Raw genomic sequence first — 16033 nt, forward strand, 5'->3', positions numbered from 1 at the left:
TCTTAATATATAGAGAGCTTTGGCATATCATTAAGAAATAAAAAACCCAAGAGAAAAATGGGCACAGACCACAATGACCAGATACATATGTACGAAGATGCTCAACTTCATGTTTGACAAGTTTAATTAAAAACACATACTCAGGGGTGCCTGGCTGACTCAGTGGGTTAAGCCTCTGCCTTCAGCTAAGGTCATGATCTCAGGGCCCCACATCAGGCTCTCTGCTCAGCAAGGAGCCTGCTTCTCCCTCTGCCTGCCTCTCTGCCTACCTGAGATCTCTCTCTGTGCCAAATAAATAAATAAAATCTTAAAAAAAAAAAAAAAAAAAAAAAGAAAATTATTTATTTAAACACACACACACACACTTAAAGGCACTTTCAGAAAAAAAAAATATTTGTATTTCAGGTAGGAAAAAGTGGTGATGTGAAACCCAAATTGAGTTATGGTGCAAATGCAGTGATTTGCTGGAGACTGGGGGGAGATTGGTAGGGAAGGGTGTATGGGCCAGCCGGCTAGGCCAGGCCTTCATGCTTCTGTTATTCAGCACAAGAATCTTTCTGGCCTGCCTCTTCTTAGGGGATCCACTATTGCCTTGGACACTCCCTGCCTCCTTTCATGCAGCTTCTTTTTTCCCATTTGGATGGATCCTCCTCCTGGCCGGGGCCCACCCTCTGCACAGAGCACCCTCCCAGTCACCCAGATAGGCCCGGGCACTGCCCGAAGTTTTTTACCAGGTCTGCATTTACCTCCCCTAATGTCTCCACCTCCCTCCAGGCCTGAGAAGGGCCACTGCAGGGTCATGGATGAAAAAAGCTGCTATTAAAATAGATTTCAGCTCAAGTATCCCTCCCCCAGGCCTCCTGGGTGGGAGGGAGGGACAGAGGGCAGGGCGTGGGCATGGTGTTGCCATGGAAACAAGAGAAAGAGCTAGGGAGTTTGGGTCAATTGCTAGATCCTGAGCTGCCTCCTGCTGCCCACAAAGTAGGCCAAGGTACACCCCCCCAACCCCGCTCCTGCCAGCAGAGTGGGATCCCTGAGCAGGGTGGGGCCAGGAGATCCTCTGCCCCTGGGGCTCATACCCAGCCACTGCCTCTACTGACAGGCTTCAGCCCAGCCCTGACCTGGTCTTTGAAGTGCATGTAGGTCGCCAAGAGCCCCACAATGAGGAGGTCCCCTGTGCCAGTGAGAAAGCCACCTACCTCCGTCACCATCGCCAGCCCCAGCAAGTAGCTGATGCTGCACACGAAGGCGATGAAGATTTCCCGACGGAAACCCTTCCTTAGGAAGGATGGGTAAAGATCGACCAAGGACGTGACCTGTCCTTCGACTTCAACAAACTGCAGAAGAGAAGACAGTGGTTGAGCCCCGGGTGCCCAGCACCTTTCCTGTGCTCAGCAGAGTCCCCAGCACACACAGAGTAGCCTGGAGGTTGGGGGGTCAAGTCCAAACGTAGTAACCTGATCTGGTGGGCTCTGCCTGGGGAGTCCCGCCTGCTGGTCCCACCTTCCCCAACATTCACACAGTGGTTTTAGCTCCACGGGGACTACGGTCCATTGAAGAATCCCAGTGCCCACCTGTGCGAGCCAAGTGCTCACTGTGCCCCCCGCCAGGAACCCAACCCTGCGTTCCCAAAGGGCAAGCAGCCCATTTGAAGGGGACTTTCCTTGGGTATGTGCTAGGATGTTCTGAATCTGTCTAGATCTTTCCATCTTTGCGACTAAAACTGTAACCTGGAGACTGATCTGTACCATTACACGGAAAGCTGTCTGTTTTAAACAGCAACATGAAATGGTCCTGCAGTCCCTTATCGCCATGGGTCTGACCGATGCCTGGTGGATGGGTTCCGGGCTTCTACGGCTGCTGACCTGGGCAAGTACTCTTCCTTTCCCTCTATCTTTGGGGACGCTTCAGGGCTGAAGGGTGCACAGAAACACTTTACGTTTTGGTGACTAGAACCGAAACTCCCTGCCAACCAACATACCCTCCCAGGCCTGTCCCTTGGATTTCTTTAAAAGCTGCAAGCTAAAACCTTGACCCTTCTGTTCTTTCATCTGCGCGAGGCATCTGGGAAGGAAGGATGTTTCCCCAGCATTCCTACAAGAAAAATCCAACCACTTAACTCCTCTGGGATGTATCACAGGAGGATCAAGGACTACAAACAGGGAGCAAATCCCTTTCATGGCTGAAAGGGTCTGGAAAAAGGATTCTTTGTTGCCAGGAATTCAGGGAAAAGATGAGCAAGAGGCTCTTGAAAGGGGCCCAAAGAGAAGTGGCTGATGGTTTGACCTCTGTGATTGATGTGTCCGCCAACGGGGTTTTGACTCTATATTGCCACCAAATTACAGCGAGCCAGCTCCAAGATCCATCTTCAAAAGGAGTCTCGAAACAAAGGTTCCTTCCTTTTTGAGTTGGGGAAATTAAAGACCGGAAGGTGCAGTGTCAACTGTGAGTCAGGGTCAAGACCAGCAGAAGCCCCTCATTTCCAAGTTCCCTGCCTTTCTGGAGAAGGCCGTGCCCAGCCCTCAGCCCTGCTCCGCCGGTTTCTTCAGACCTCCCTCACTTAACAGTCATGGGACCCCGATTTCTCCAAGCATCAGTCGTCTCCCCTGTATAATCGGGGGAATCTTGCCTACTCAGCAGGGATGTTGAGAAAGATCTGAAATCACGAGAGGAAAAACTGCCAATTGCATGATTGCTGTGAACCCAAGTCAGGGGCTGAGTGAGCTCCGGGGAAGATGGACCAGCTTTCTCCTCCCCCGCTGTGCTGGTTGCTCTCTTGTGCAAACGTCTGCCTCCAGGCTCACAACAACCCTCCTCCATCTCACGGAGAAAGAACACAACGCACAAAGAACACAACGCACGGTGGATGCTAAGCCCAAGAGGGCTCCCCCAAGAGGGTGTTTCCTTCACGTGCAAGGGTCCCACTCCATCAGCAAGAGGCCCCTACCTGAGGGCGCCTGGGGATCTCTGCACTTCCATGGAGGAAGCTATTCTGGGGGATCTCCAAGGAAGGCCGGTGGCACGGGAGTGAATGAGACCAGGGAAGCCCAATGGGCAAGCCCATTCCTTAAACCAGCTCTGTGTGGCTTTGACCAAACTCTTCTTTCCTCAGACTTGGTTTTCTGGGCTCAACAGGGCAACAGCTGTGTCCAGCGACAGGACAGAGCTTTGGCTCGGGAAGGCGTTCTGAGTGGAAAACGTCCCAGCCACCCCCCACCGTGGCTGGCTTTGAGAGCTGGCCTCGATGCCCCGAGCTTGCTGGCCACCATGAGGCCTAACTGAGAGGTGCAGATCCCCAGCCAGGCTCCCCCTGCTTCCCAAGGAGAAAACCTAATGAATAAACTGCCTCTCACACTCAGGAAGCAGCTCCCACAGACCAAGAGGCCCACTGGGGGCCCATGGAGATGTCATGCTTTGTCACTTATTAACCTCTGTTTTTGCTTTTTGTTTTCTCGCTAAGAGCTTTGGAAGAAGTTACAAAAGCCATTTGCTTGGGGCCTCTGAAGGCCAAACTCATTAACGAGCGATGATTAATGGAGTCCTCCTGCTGTTCATACAGCTCAGGCCTACCACCAGCTGCACAAGTATTTTGTTTTCAGGCTCCCGAATGTTTCCACTCTGTTCTCTCTGCTAATCCTGAGTCCCCTTCCTGCCAAATCCTTCACTCTGTTCTTGACCTTGCTGGCAGACTGCCTCCTCTCCTCAGTCTGACCTTCTAAGATGGTCCTCCTACCTGGTTCTGAGTCCACAGGGACCCATCCCTGGGCCCTGGTGCAGAGGCTGCTGCCCAGGGGTGGGCAGTCACGCCCTCTCCTGAACTGGCAGCGGGCCTCACCTCTCACGTGGTCCCAGCTAACCAGTGATTTCCCAGGCAGTGGCCAGAGACCCAGACCACCCAGGAGACTAAAAAAGGCCTGCTTTTCAGATGCTGGCCCACCGCTTGCAGGGTTCCGGTCTGGGCATACTACCGGCCTGCCCTGCACATCCTAACTCCCCCGTCCTGGAGCCATGCCTGTGCTCTGAACTGTCCTCTTGAGACAACCCCAAGGAGAACACACGTATCTCCACAGGAAGGTATCCAGGAGTTCACTGTCTGTGCCTCACACTTCATACAAGGCAGTGGAGATACAATCACGTCTATTTACCAGATGAGAAACCAAGTCTCAGAGAGGGGAGGAAAGGTGCCCAATGCCACACAGCAGCATGGAGGTTTATGACTGTGACTCCAAAGCCAGACTTGGCCTCTCGCTGGCTCTCCCTGACATTCCCCCGAGGCCTGAGCCCCAGACGGATGGAATGGAGGAGATAAGACATGCAGGGAACAGACACATGTGGGGTAGTTGGTATAGATGGATTCCTCCCGTGGGAGGGTAGAAGCCGGGTGGCCAGAGGAGAGTGTGGGTCTGAGCGAGGCTCCCCAGTATTTAGTTGTTCACTAAGCCCTGGAGGATCACGGTTTCCCCACGTGGGGAACAACTCGTGGGCTCCAGGCCTCACCGAACAGTAGGTGCTCTGGCTGCACTGGGAGAACCAGGGATGGCCTGGGCCCTAACTATTGTCCCTGCCCCGGACTGCCTGTCTGCAGCGTCACTCACGGCCCCCCGTGGGACCCTCCGTGGGAACACATTATCACCATGCGGTCTTGTCCTTCTCCTTCCCATCCAGGGCTTCATTTTAACCACACCCTTCAAGTGTCCGTTTCCTCCTGGCTGGGGTCAGACACTCGAGCTCTAGGCCAGAGGTCCTCCTCCTGCTGCCCTGAAGCTCTTCCCCGGCAGCCCCTCCAGCCCCCGCAACCGTGGTCCTAGAGGAAGCCTCGTGGGCTTCAGATAGTTTAAGTCTGATGTGAGGGCTGGAAGGGGAAGGGGCTTTCCCAGAACACCGGTCCCCATGGGCCAGCCCTCCACAGGGCGTCCCCTCGACCCGTACCCACCTGGCTATCCAGTCCAAGCAAGAGAAGCATAATAAAAAAGAGAATGGACCAAAACGTGGGCAGCGGCATCATGGTCACAGCTTTGGGGTATGCAATGAAGGCCAGGCCAGGACCTAGAGGGAAGAGAAAATGGGAGGGGCAGAGGGGGAGGAACATCAGTGACCGGGCCACCCTGGTGCCAGAGCTCACACAAAGACACTCGGGATTGAGGCGATGTCCCAAACCCCAAATGCAGGGAGGAGCCGGGTCTGAATTCTGCCTGGGAGGGGAAGAGCCCAGGCCTGCCTCTCTTTCAGATGGGGTGCACTGGGGCTCAGGTGGGGCCCCGTTTTATCATCTGTCTCCTAGGCAGCAGCACCAATGGCTTCAAAGAATCTGGCAGACACTGGTCATTTGCAGGCGAGAAACGGGACTGAGCCTGGAACTCAGTCTACTGGCTTGAAAAAGGAGCCCCGCCATCCCCCACCCCACCAGAGCAACCACACCAACATTTGCTAGAAGGAAGCCAAGGGGGAAAGACCTGGTTATCTGAACTACTGAAGCCCCCGTTTGTAAAGAGACGGTTTCGACTTCTGAGTTAATGGATAAAACACTGTAGAAGAGCCAAAATCTCCTCAGGGGTGCATGTGAGCACCCCACCTGAGCAGAGCCAAGGCCCAAAACTGAAGGGAGGTGTGCTTGGGGCCAGGCCCCGGGCTCAGGAGACCCTCCGCCACCTCCTCTTTACATCACCACATGCCCCTGCAGGGCCCTCAGTTTACCCACCTGGGAAGTGAGGGACAGGACCCCAGAAATGCCTCCCCAAGGTGCCTTCTTGTGCTCAGATTCTCAGATGCTAAGACCACTACCCTAGGAAAGGGCTTCTGGTTTCTAAAGAGGGGCCTCTGGCAGATCTGAAGGCAGGGTGTGGGAGACAGGAGCCCCGGCAGCTCAGGGGGCACCTTTCTGACTGGAAACATTCCAGAGTCATAGGGAAAGGTCTCCTCCTGTCTCCAGTGGGCCTGAGGGGAGAAGCCAAGGGGAGGGACCACAACTGAGGCCTGCAGGCGCAAAAGACAGTAGGAAGCAGCAAAAGAAAGGAGGCCTAAAAGGGCCTGGGCTGAAAAAATAAAGTAAAATCCACAACTTTAAAAAAATAAATAAATAAATAAAAGCAATAATAATTTTAAGAAGTCAAGAAACGTGAAGACAAAAAAGGCCTGGAGGGCGGGATATTTAGAGCAGACATCAGAAACCCAAGGACTGGTTTAAGAATGGAAACAACAAAAACAAAAACAAAAACTTGAAAATAAACTGGACCCAGAGACCACACCGTCGGGCGTCAACCACAACTGTGGCAGCAGGGGCTAGCCCTCCCTACCGGCCAGAGTCTAGCCGACTCCGGAAAACCCGACCATGACCTGGCGTCCGCAGGCTGCGGCCGTAGAAAATCCCGTGAGAAGTGAGGGAAGGGGCGCCAGTACCAACCCCAAAGCCCCAGTTGGCAGGAGCCGCATGGGTACCTCGGGGGCCCCTACAGGGCAGCTCTGGCCCACCGGCAGGCTTCAGTGTGTGGGGATTCTTGTCCAGCCGACTGCGAGACAGATGTAAAATGGGGCCCCCCCCCACCCCCTTGCCGCCCGCCTGGGCCTGGTGGAGGTTTTCTCAACGCGCTCGTTTCTGTATTTCAGTTTTGCCTTTGTCAAGCCAGCCTCTGGGAGAGGGTCTGAGCATCTTTCTCTAAAAGCACACGGTGAACTATAGAGAGAGAAGTCCATTGAAGGAACGCAGCCGCTCCGAGCACCAACGCATGCCTCTCAGCGAGCAGAGAACGCGCCCCTGCCCGCGCCGCGTGCACTTTGTTCGGCTAAATAAGGATCTGGTTCAAATGCACTTCGCTCAATATGGTGCTCGTTAAAAAGCTTATTAGAGAAAATAATCACCCTTGATGTGTCAGCTGCTCAGACATCACCGTGGGGAATAAACGACAAGGTCTTTGAAGTGGACAGGAGGAAGCAAACCACTTAGGGCGATGATGTAGACATATACAAAAATACCTAGTTGTCCACAGAAAAAGATCTATTTTATATATCGAGAGAGAGATATAAATATCCCACCACCAGATTCACTCCATGCTCCTGGCAATTGCAACTGGTTGGTCGGCCCTCGACTGGAAAAAGCCATGCAAAGGAGCTGCAAATTGTCTCCCCCTCATCACTGGAACGGCCACACTCCCAAGTAGGTGTGGATCTTTCTAGAATTACTCTTGTGTCCTCAGTCTCCGGCCTGCTTCTTGGGGGCTCCTGGGGTTGGAAAGCTGCTGTCTGGGACTGGGGGCAACGGAGAGATGTGTGGGGCTGAGCTGGGGACTTGCCCCCCTTGTCCTGCAACACTGGGGTACGTGTAAGGATGGCAGAGAAGGTCAGAGGAGCTCAGATGCTTTCTCACATAGGTGAAGACCAGAGCTGTCATGGGCATCCAGGGTTGGTGGGGAGGCAGGAGGTGGGGGCAGTCCTCAAGGCACAGAGGCCTGATCCTCACCAGCCCAAGCAAGCCTCCTGCTCTCAAGCCATGGGTCTCCTCAACTGCACAGCGTGTAGATGTCTAAATGCACAAGGCTGAGGTATCCCTGAGCCCCAATGCTAGGGTTCTATGGCTGAAGGAGAAGGACACCGCCCAGTCTCCCATGAGGGTAAGGGCAATGCCAAGGCAAGGGCTCCAGCTGTGCCTGACTCTGGTCCACACTGGTCCCTGGAGTTAGGACATTAGTCTCTTCTCTGGGCCTGAGAGAAGCCTCTACCCCAGACCCTCACTTGCTTCCGTGTAGTCCCAGAGAGGTCCTGAGAAATCGGAAGGTCAGGTGCAGCACAGAGCGTGTACAAAATAACCAAAACCTTCCAGGCAGCTGATGATCACGCGCCAAATGAATGGGCAGGATAGGAGTGAGGTGGAAAAGGGGCAAGGGTAGACTGTGGGGATCCTGGGAGCCTATGGTTCTTAATCCCATATCCAAACCACTGCACTTTATAGCTGCGATTCTAGGACTTAGAATATCCAGGGGCAAGTCCTAGAATACTGTGGTACTGAGGCTCTAGGATTCTAGCAACTGAAGACCTCACCATTTTCAGGTTCCAGACCCACCCTGTTGGAGCTCCAGGATCCCAGCCTAGGATCCCAGGCTCGGCAGAGTCCATAATTCTAAGATTCTTTCCTCTACTTCCGGAAGGAGCACCCCACCAACAGATCCCACACCCTGAGGGGGTGACACTGTCCCCCCAACCTACGCCCAACTTGGATCTGTCACCGTCCCAGAGGGTGGCCAGCAGGCCCACTGTCTCTCCCTCTCCCGCTGCCTACGGTGGTGCCTGACACAGGGCAGACTCTGCCAGTAACATCGTGGAATGAATGAACGGGTTTGCTAGAGGGAGTGTGCTGGGAGCAAAGTGCAAAATACAGAAACCAAAGCTGAGAAGGTGGTGATGGAATGCCGGCTGGTGGCTGGCTTGGGCCTGAGTTAGGAAAGTGGTTTCTGCTGCTGAAACCAGGAGTTTGCTGGGGAAGGAGAGGGAGGGAAGACCACACAAAAGTAGCTAAATATTCCCCAACTTACCCAACCCCCTCGTTTCTGCTAACCCTTGAGCCGAATTGCAACGCAAGTGCTTAAAATTTAGCTTAAAATAACTCTTTGATACTTGGGGGGCATCTTGGTGGGGGGGGTCCGTTTCGGAAACCAGGCTCGTCCCCCCCCCAAGCCCCCTGGGGTCTGGCTTCATGCCTGCAGTACTCGGCTTACACACTAGGTGGCAGTGCCCACCACCACTGCCACCAATACCACCATACCTGACTCAGCCACATCAGCAATGTCCACCCCTTGCTCTTGTGCCATGAAGCCCAGGATGGAAAAAATTGCGAAGCCAGACACAAAACTGGTACCACTGTTCAGGCATCCCAGCAGCATACAGTCCCTAAGTTACACATATGTCAGGGAGCAAGTTAATTCACAACACAAGGAAGCCACGCTCCCTACTTCTTCTCTTTTTTTCTTTAAACATCATTATTTCTAAGGTCCACCAGGCCCGCTGGCGCGACACTTGCCTGTACGAGTTGTACTTGTACTTGTTGTAGCTCCCCAGAGAGGTCATGGCTCCCAGGCAGATGGCATAGGAGAAGAATATTTGGGTCCCAGCATCAATCCATACCTGTGAGGGTTTGGGTGGGGGTGGCCAAGAAGAGAGAGAAGGGGCTGTTAGAGCCAGCTTCCTGGAGGAGACGGTACAGGTTCCCGGCCACCTGAAGGACTGCACCTCAAAATGTGCAGATTCTTGACTGCAGTCAAAGCATTTATGCTAGAATGTAAGGTGTCTTTCAAGGCAATATTGAGCTGCAAGGAAGCCCAGAAGTCGAAGAAAAACCCAGTCACTCAGCATCAGGACTACGAGGAAGGGCTTTTGGAGCAGATGGACAGGAATTCCAACTACGAAATGAATGCAAGCAAGAGGGCTCCCGCCTGGAGCCTCAGTTTTCACATCCATAAAATGGGCTCTGCTGCACTACTACACAGGTTCTAAGAATAAAGATTAAGCCCAGTGCAAATACATGCTAAGACTGTTAAGTCAAGGCTGCTATTATTACTGTAATTCCTATCGTCTGGGAACCCACAAGTTGGAGCGGGGAGGAACTCCTTAATGGATTATGCAGGCGAAGCCGCTCTCCAGAACCTTCATCCAGCAGCTCTTGATGGCCACAAAGCTGCCTTCCCAACTGTCCTCTGATGTTGGCCAACCCATCCCCTGCCCGCCCCTATTCTGCCCAGGGCAAGAGGGCAGTGGGAAGTGAGCCAAAGCAGCACAGGACCTCAAAGGCCACCTGAAGGCTGAGGATCCTGGTGGCAAAAGGCCCTCAAATGGGCCAATCAGACATCCCAGGGCTTTCTCCAACCCCCTGTGGTCACGCAGCTGAGCGCCAAGAGGTGGACACTCAGTATCTGCCCCTAGACCCTGAGCTCAGCACCAACTCTGAATTCCAACCTCAGCCAAGGAAGCCAGCAGCGCTCGTGGGCCAACTCTCCCCACAATGCCGCCCTCTAGGCCACTGAGGGCAGAGGCCAGGGCCAAGGAAGAGACGAGCTCATCAAAAGACCCCCCCCAACCCTGCCCCTTTCCCTGGCACAGGGCTGGAAGGAGACCATACTTGGCCGGCCTCAGCAGTTCTCCACATGAAAAGATACACACACAGCTGGAAAGGCCTGCGAGCATGGTGGACAACATGCCACAGCACAGCCGGAAAAGTACTGGGGGCTGATGGCCCAACTCGAACTGCGCCCCCAAGACTGGAAGAAACTGCGCGTCAGCTTAGCTTTCCCACACCCTGCCCGGCCCTGGGTGGGAGGACAGGCTGCCCTGCGGTACCTGTGGGTCCTCGAGACGGCTGATGTCAGGGTACAGATAGAACTTGATGCCTGCGCCTGCACCGGGGAGCGTCAGTCCACGGACCAGCAGCACCAGGAGCATAGCGAACGGGAAAGTGGCTGTGAAGTAGACAACCTGTGGGGGTGGGCGGGAGAGAGTAATTCAGGTGTGCCCGTGGCATCAACCACTGCTGTCGAATTCACGCATCCTCTCCGAGGCCAGGGGTCTGGAACCGAAGCTTGCTGTTTGATCCTGTGTGTGCTGCTTAGCCTCTCTGGGCCTCAGCTGCCTCCCCTGGAACTTGTGTATAATACCAGTCACCTACCTCATAGATGTACTGAGAATCAGTGAAAACAATACTGAGTATCTAAGCCTTGGAAGTATGAGTGGTGGCCAAAACAGACTCTCTGCCCTCATGCAATAGACATGAAGAAAGAATTTTCTTAATGCAAATTAAGAAAAAAAATGCAGGGTCACCTGGGTGGCTCAGTTGGTTAAACAGCTGCTTTCAGCTCAGGCATGACCTGATCCCAGCATCCTGGGATCAAGTCCCACATCGGGCTCCTTGCTTGGCAGGGAGCCTGCTTCTCCCTCTGCCTGCCACTCTGTCTGTCTGTGCTTGCTCTCGCTCCTCTCTCTCTGACAAATAAATAAAATCTTAAAAAAAGAAAAAAATGCAAAATAAAACTGTCTAGTCTATGTAAAAGGCTTAGCCCAGTGGTCAGCCTGTGCCAGGATGTATCAGCTAACATTAGAACTGTCAGTAGGACTCTTTGAGTGAAGAACCAGTTAGGGGAGGGTTCAAACCCCAGTTCTGTCCCCTTGCTTGCTGTGTGACCTTGGGCATGATGCTTCACCTCTCTGGGCCAGTTCCCTTATGTGTAAATGGAGACTACAGTAATAGAAGACCTCCATCCAGAGGTGAGGCAAGGGTTCAGGGAGCTGTCTGTACCACCACCTGGCATGTAGATGCTCAAGAAATGGGGCTTATTGTCGACAGTGACTTTGCAAGCAGCACAGGGAACTTCTGGGAGGAAATGAAGCTCTAATGCCCGTTGGCCAGGAAACCTGGAAGGCCCCCCGACTTCTTTGGAGCCGCAAGAGGCCCCACAGCCTTCCCCAGATAACACAGCACATCCCAGGCTGCCCAAGGTCAACTGGAGATGGACACCAGAGATGGACACCAAGGTCAACTGGAGATGGACACCAGAGATGCCTGGACTGTTCCATGGCCAAGGTACCACCCTACTTCCTCTCCTCCACCTGGTCTCCAAACACCCTATGCCCTCAGTTCTCTTGGATGGATCCTTCCCTATTTGTTCCTTCAACGGAGGCGTTTCCAGGCAGGGTTCACGCTTGGGAGGGACTCAGAGATGCGTGGCTCTGAACTGACGGTGAGATCCTGGTGTTTCCAGCAGGGTGCCAGCAGAGCAAGGGCTCCCCGGGCACAAGGACCCTTGATGCTCGCTCCGCCCTGCCCCACAAACTGGCGTGCCAGCCACTGTGCTGACAGAGGAGGGACGGGGAGCTCAGCAGGGCTTGAAGACTCGCCTGGGTCATGCCCAGAGCACAGGAGCCGCAGCCAGAGCCCGTGGAGGTGGACCACCTCACTCTGAGCAAAGGCATGAGGCATTTGACTTCACCGATGCAGCACATACAGTAAGTTCCTGTTGACCAACTGAAATGCTAAGACTGGGTCGCAGAGACCCTGACTCCCTCAGGGTCTTAGGGGACCAGGGGACTAGAAAGGGATGACTACACAGCAAGTGTACCCATTTTGTAGGTGAGGAAACTGACACCCAGAGAGCGGGTGAACATGTCAATGGTGTGGGGAGCTGGGGGCGGAGCTGGGTTACTGCAGGGCACTTCTGGGGCCCACATAAGTACCAGACACTTATGGAGGGTGACCGAGCCTTGAACCCCACCTATCTGGCACAGGAATCCTTGATGGAGCACAATTCTTGGGACAGCCGACATCCCTGTGAGTAGAAACAACCACAAAGGGCCTTTGGAAGAGGGCAGGAGGAAAGCTCTCATGGCCTGCCTGGCTCAGCTGCCCTTGGCCAGCCACCACCAAGCAGCATTTACCGAGTGCTTACTGTATGCCTGGCACTATTCTAGGTGTAGTAGTTACTTTGTTGTACTTAGTTGGTCCCATCCTAACCCTTTGAGGCAAGTTTCATTAAGAACCTCATCTTGAAGGTGAGGACACCAAAGCCCCGAGTGTCCACTGCTTGCCCTCAGGTCACACAGCACTAAAGTGCCCCAGAGCCTGCTGCCCGCAGACAACTGTGGCAGAGCAGGAAAACCCCTTTCATGTCTGGTGCTTTATTCCACTCAACCTTCCCAATGACCAGAGGAAGCCTGGACTCCCCAAGGGCACAGGTTGGAATTCAAGCTCTGTGACTGGCTTGCTGTGAGACCTTGAGCAAGCTACTGTCTCTCTGGGCTTCATTTCCCCTCCTGTGAAGTAGGAGGCTCAGACCAGATGAGGTCTGACGTTCCATCCAGCTCTGCCACTCCAGGGGGAGAGAGAGTGTCAGGGAAGACCCGCTAGGGGTGCCCCAGGCTGGGGTTTGGATCCCACCTCTGCCACCTCCCAGCTGGCGGTTTGGCCTCAGCTCCCATCTGTCTGAGGAGGAAAATAAAGGTGCTACCTTCACCTGCCAGCCTCAAGACACCTTAGCAGGGAGGATTCTCCTGCCGCTCCCATTAGGCTAAAGGGCGGGCCCTACGTCTACCTCTGCTGCTCCTCCCCCATCCCTGACGACTTTTCTCCATCTGGGCCTCAGTTTCCCCAGCCCCCCAATCTTCTCCTGAGGCAGAGAACCCTCCCAACTTCCCAAGGGCAAGGTGGCAGGCGTGGAGGGTGGGAACAGGTCAGGAAGCCACAGAAAGGGTGAAAGAAAGAAAAATCAGCATGCCCCCCCACAAGCTGCTCCTCCCTTCCTGCAGACAGGCCCCCCACCGGTTCCCACCTCTGGGCCTTGCTGCAAACCACACCCAGAGGCCCACAAACAATTAACTGCTGACAGCAGGCTGTCCCCAGAGGGCGGCCACTTCAAAGCCAGCCAGGCCCCACTGGGCTGGGCAACCGGGCTCTGGCCAGAGGGCTTTGTGTCAGGGACACAGGAAACCACCCGGGATGGGGGTGGCTTCCCTTGTTTTCATGTATCAAATCTGTTTAACAAGCACTTAAGGAGCACTTGCTGTGTGCCAGGTATAGGCTATGAGCTTTAGGTGTAGTAACTCATTTAACTGCATTTTCCATGGAGAAAACAGGCCCCCAGAGGTGACATCAGGGGCCCTGGGGTCACAGAGCGAATAGGTGATCGAGGTGGGATATGTCTTCGGCCAGCTGGCTTCGGAGTCCTGTGTCTTTGGTGTGTGTGTGTGTGTTACCGCAGTCCATCCCCTGATCCAGGACAGGACAGCCCCTCCTGCTCACATAGCCTTGCCTAGTCACACCACCTCATCCGCCTCTTTGGAAAGACACCCTTGTTTTGCAAACTCTGCTGCTCTGAGGACAAGCCCCTGAGAGCCATTCTCAACTTTTCCGTGACTCCCCCGGGATCCTCCTGGGAGAGGCTGGTGCCAGCCGCCGCCAGTGGGCCTCTGGTGGTGGCCCAGCAGGCCTTGCCACGGGACGTGGTATTTTTCCATTCTTACTGGCAAGCCTCTGTGGTTCCTCTGAGCCCATGACCCAAAAGCCCTGTGGCCCAACTGCCCTGGAAACTTGCAAGGACAATTCTTCCTCGTTCCCCTCAGGATGGCCCAGAAGGCAGGAGGGAGACGAGTTAGTCTCCCGCTGCCCTGAACTTCCTTTTGGGGATAAAGGCCTGGGCAGTAGGGGTCACTGCCAGAGATGGAGGCTCCTAGAGGTGGGGCCACGTATCTGTGCCCAGCATCTAGGCAGGGCCCAAGGGTCTTCATGGCAGCCCTGTGTGTGTCAGAGGGGGAATCACCAACTCCTTTCACATAAGGGGAAACCAAAGCTTAGAGAAGGAAGGGTACATTCCTAAACTCATGCAGCTGGTGGGAGCAAAACTGAGATCCCAAACCAGGTCCGACTCTGACTGGCCACCCCTACCCCGGGTTTGTTTTCACATATGGGGCAGAAGAGTTGGGGGTGCAGCCTCAGGGCACGTCTGTGGTCACATCAGCGAGGGTACTCCCCTTTGGGTCCCCAGCACTTAACTTCCCATGTGATGGTCTGGACTTGGCACCATCCTGGCTTCATACCCTACCGTCTGGCTAGATGAGGGAGAGGGCAGGCAGCAAGGGATGATTAGGAGGGGAAAGAATGCAGGATGCAGGACACCCAGGTGGGGAGTTGGGTCTGCCTGGGTTCAAATCCCAGCCTGGCCACGGACACCTCTGGATGTGAGGCTGATGGAACCAGCGGTGATCGATAGCCCCAAGAACGGGGCATGGCGCGCATGCGCAACATAGCCTTTGCTGCCATTCTCGCTCTTTGTTGAATGAATGAAGCCCTGGCATATTCAGACCGTTGGAATGATAACAATTACAAAAAAAGGGAACCGAGGCTCAGAAAGGCCAAGTGACTTGAACTTGGGTCCTGAGCTGTCCAGACTCTTCCTCCATTCACCCCCCGCTGGACCAGCATCAGCCACTGAAGCGGGGCCAGGGCCAGGGCCAGGATGAGGTCTGTCCTGCTGCCCGTGGACCCAGCCCCCACGGCGGCCGTGAACCTGGTCTGCGGCCAGGGCTGAAAGCCATGGCTGGCAGCGGGCGGCAGGCGGGCGGGCAGGCCGGCCATGGAGCTCAAGGAAGTCCACAGAGCCTTTCTGTGTTTGTCTTGGCTTCTCTGGGCTGGCCCGTGCTCTGCTATTGTTCTGGGAGCCATGCCTGCCCCTCAGGGGCCTGGAGCGTGAGGAGGAGATTGTCTCCAGGGGCGGGGTTGGGTAGGGGGACCTCTGTCAAGTCACGTCTTCAACTGGCCACAGTTGCAGCCCAGTACCCTCTACATTTTCATTTGATTCTAAACTCCTGCCCCACCCCCTCGCACCACTGTATCTTAAAGGTTGCCCGCTCTTTCTCGGAAACCACAGCTTCCTCCATCAGACTGGGGGCTCCCCCAAAGGTCTGATATACCTCAGGGCCTTTGCATTGGCTGTTCTCCCTGGAATATTTTCTCCTCCAGATAGCCACATGGCTTACCCTTTACTTCCTTCAACTCTGTGTCCCAAAGTTACCCTCCTTGGTGAGCCTGCCTGGTCACCCCATTTAAAAGTGCATCCCAGGGCACTTGGGTGGCTCAGTGGGTTAAGCCTCTGCCTTCGGCTCAGGTCATGATCTCAGGGTCCTCGGATCGAGTCCCACATCCGGCTCTCTGCTTGGCAGGGAGCCTGCTTCCTCCTCCCTCTCTCTCTGCCTGTCTCTCTGCCTATTTGTGATCTCTCTCTGTCAAATAAATAAGTAAAATCTTTTAAAAAAATTTTTAAAAAAAGCGTACCCCAGAACTTTCTGTTCTCCCTCACCACGTTACTCTTCAGTCCCCACTGACTCCCATGTATTTTACACATTCACCTTGTCGCAACCAACAAATCTCTCAGCTCCCGGATCACAGAGACTTCTGTCTGTCTGTGGACACCCAGCGTATCCCCTGGCTCTATTCCTACAACAGTACCTGACAGGAAGTAGAGGCTCAAAATGTATGAGTACATCAGGAAACGATCATGTCTCCAGCACG

At 54.4% G+C, this 16033-nt stretch overlaps 1 protein-coding gene across 2 annotated transcripts in view; it reads right to left on the reverse strand.

The window, feature by feature from the left end:
* The window catches only part of SLC6A6 (solute carrier family 6 member 6), an 82933-nt gene that overhangs the window by 11032 nt on the left and 55868 nt on the right, over positions 1–16033 (reverse strand). For both annotated transcript variants that reach the window (XM_059161846.1, XM_059161845.1), the window contains 5 exons: positions 10321–10455; positions 9008–9111; positions 8753–8877; positions 4934–5046; positions 1200–1337 (listed from right to left, as the gene is read on the reverse strand). In XM_059161846.1, the coding sequence (XP_059017829.1) occupies positions 1200–1337; positions 4934–5046; positions 8753–8877; positions 9008–9111; positions 10321–10455 (615 nt within the window). The remainder of the gene's footprint in view (positions 1–1199; positions 1338–4933; positions 5047–8752; positions 8878–9007; positions 9112–10320; positions 10456–16033) is intronic.

This window comes from Mustela lutreola, chromosome 2 (assembly GCF_030435805.1).
Source record: "Mustela lutreola isolate mMusLut2 chromosome 2, mMusLut2.pri, whole genome shotgun sequence".
In the NCBI taxonomy this organism is placed as follows: Eukaryota; Metazoa; Chordata; class Mammalia; order Carnivora; family Mustelidae; genus Mustela; species Mustela lutreola.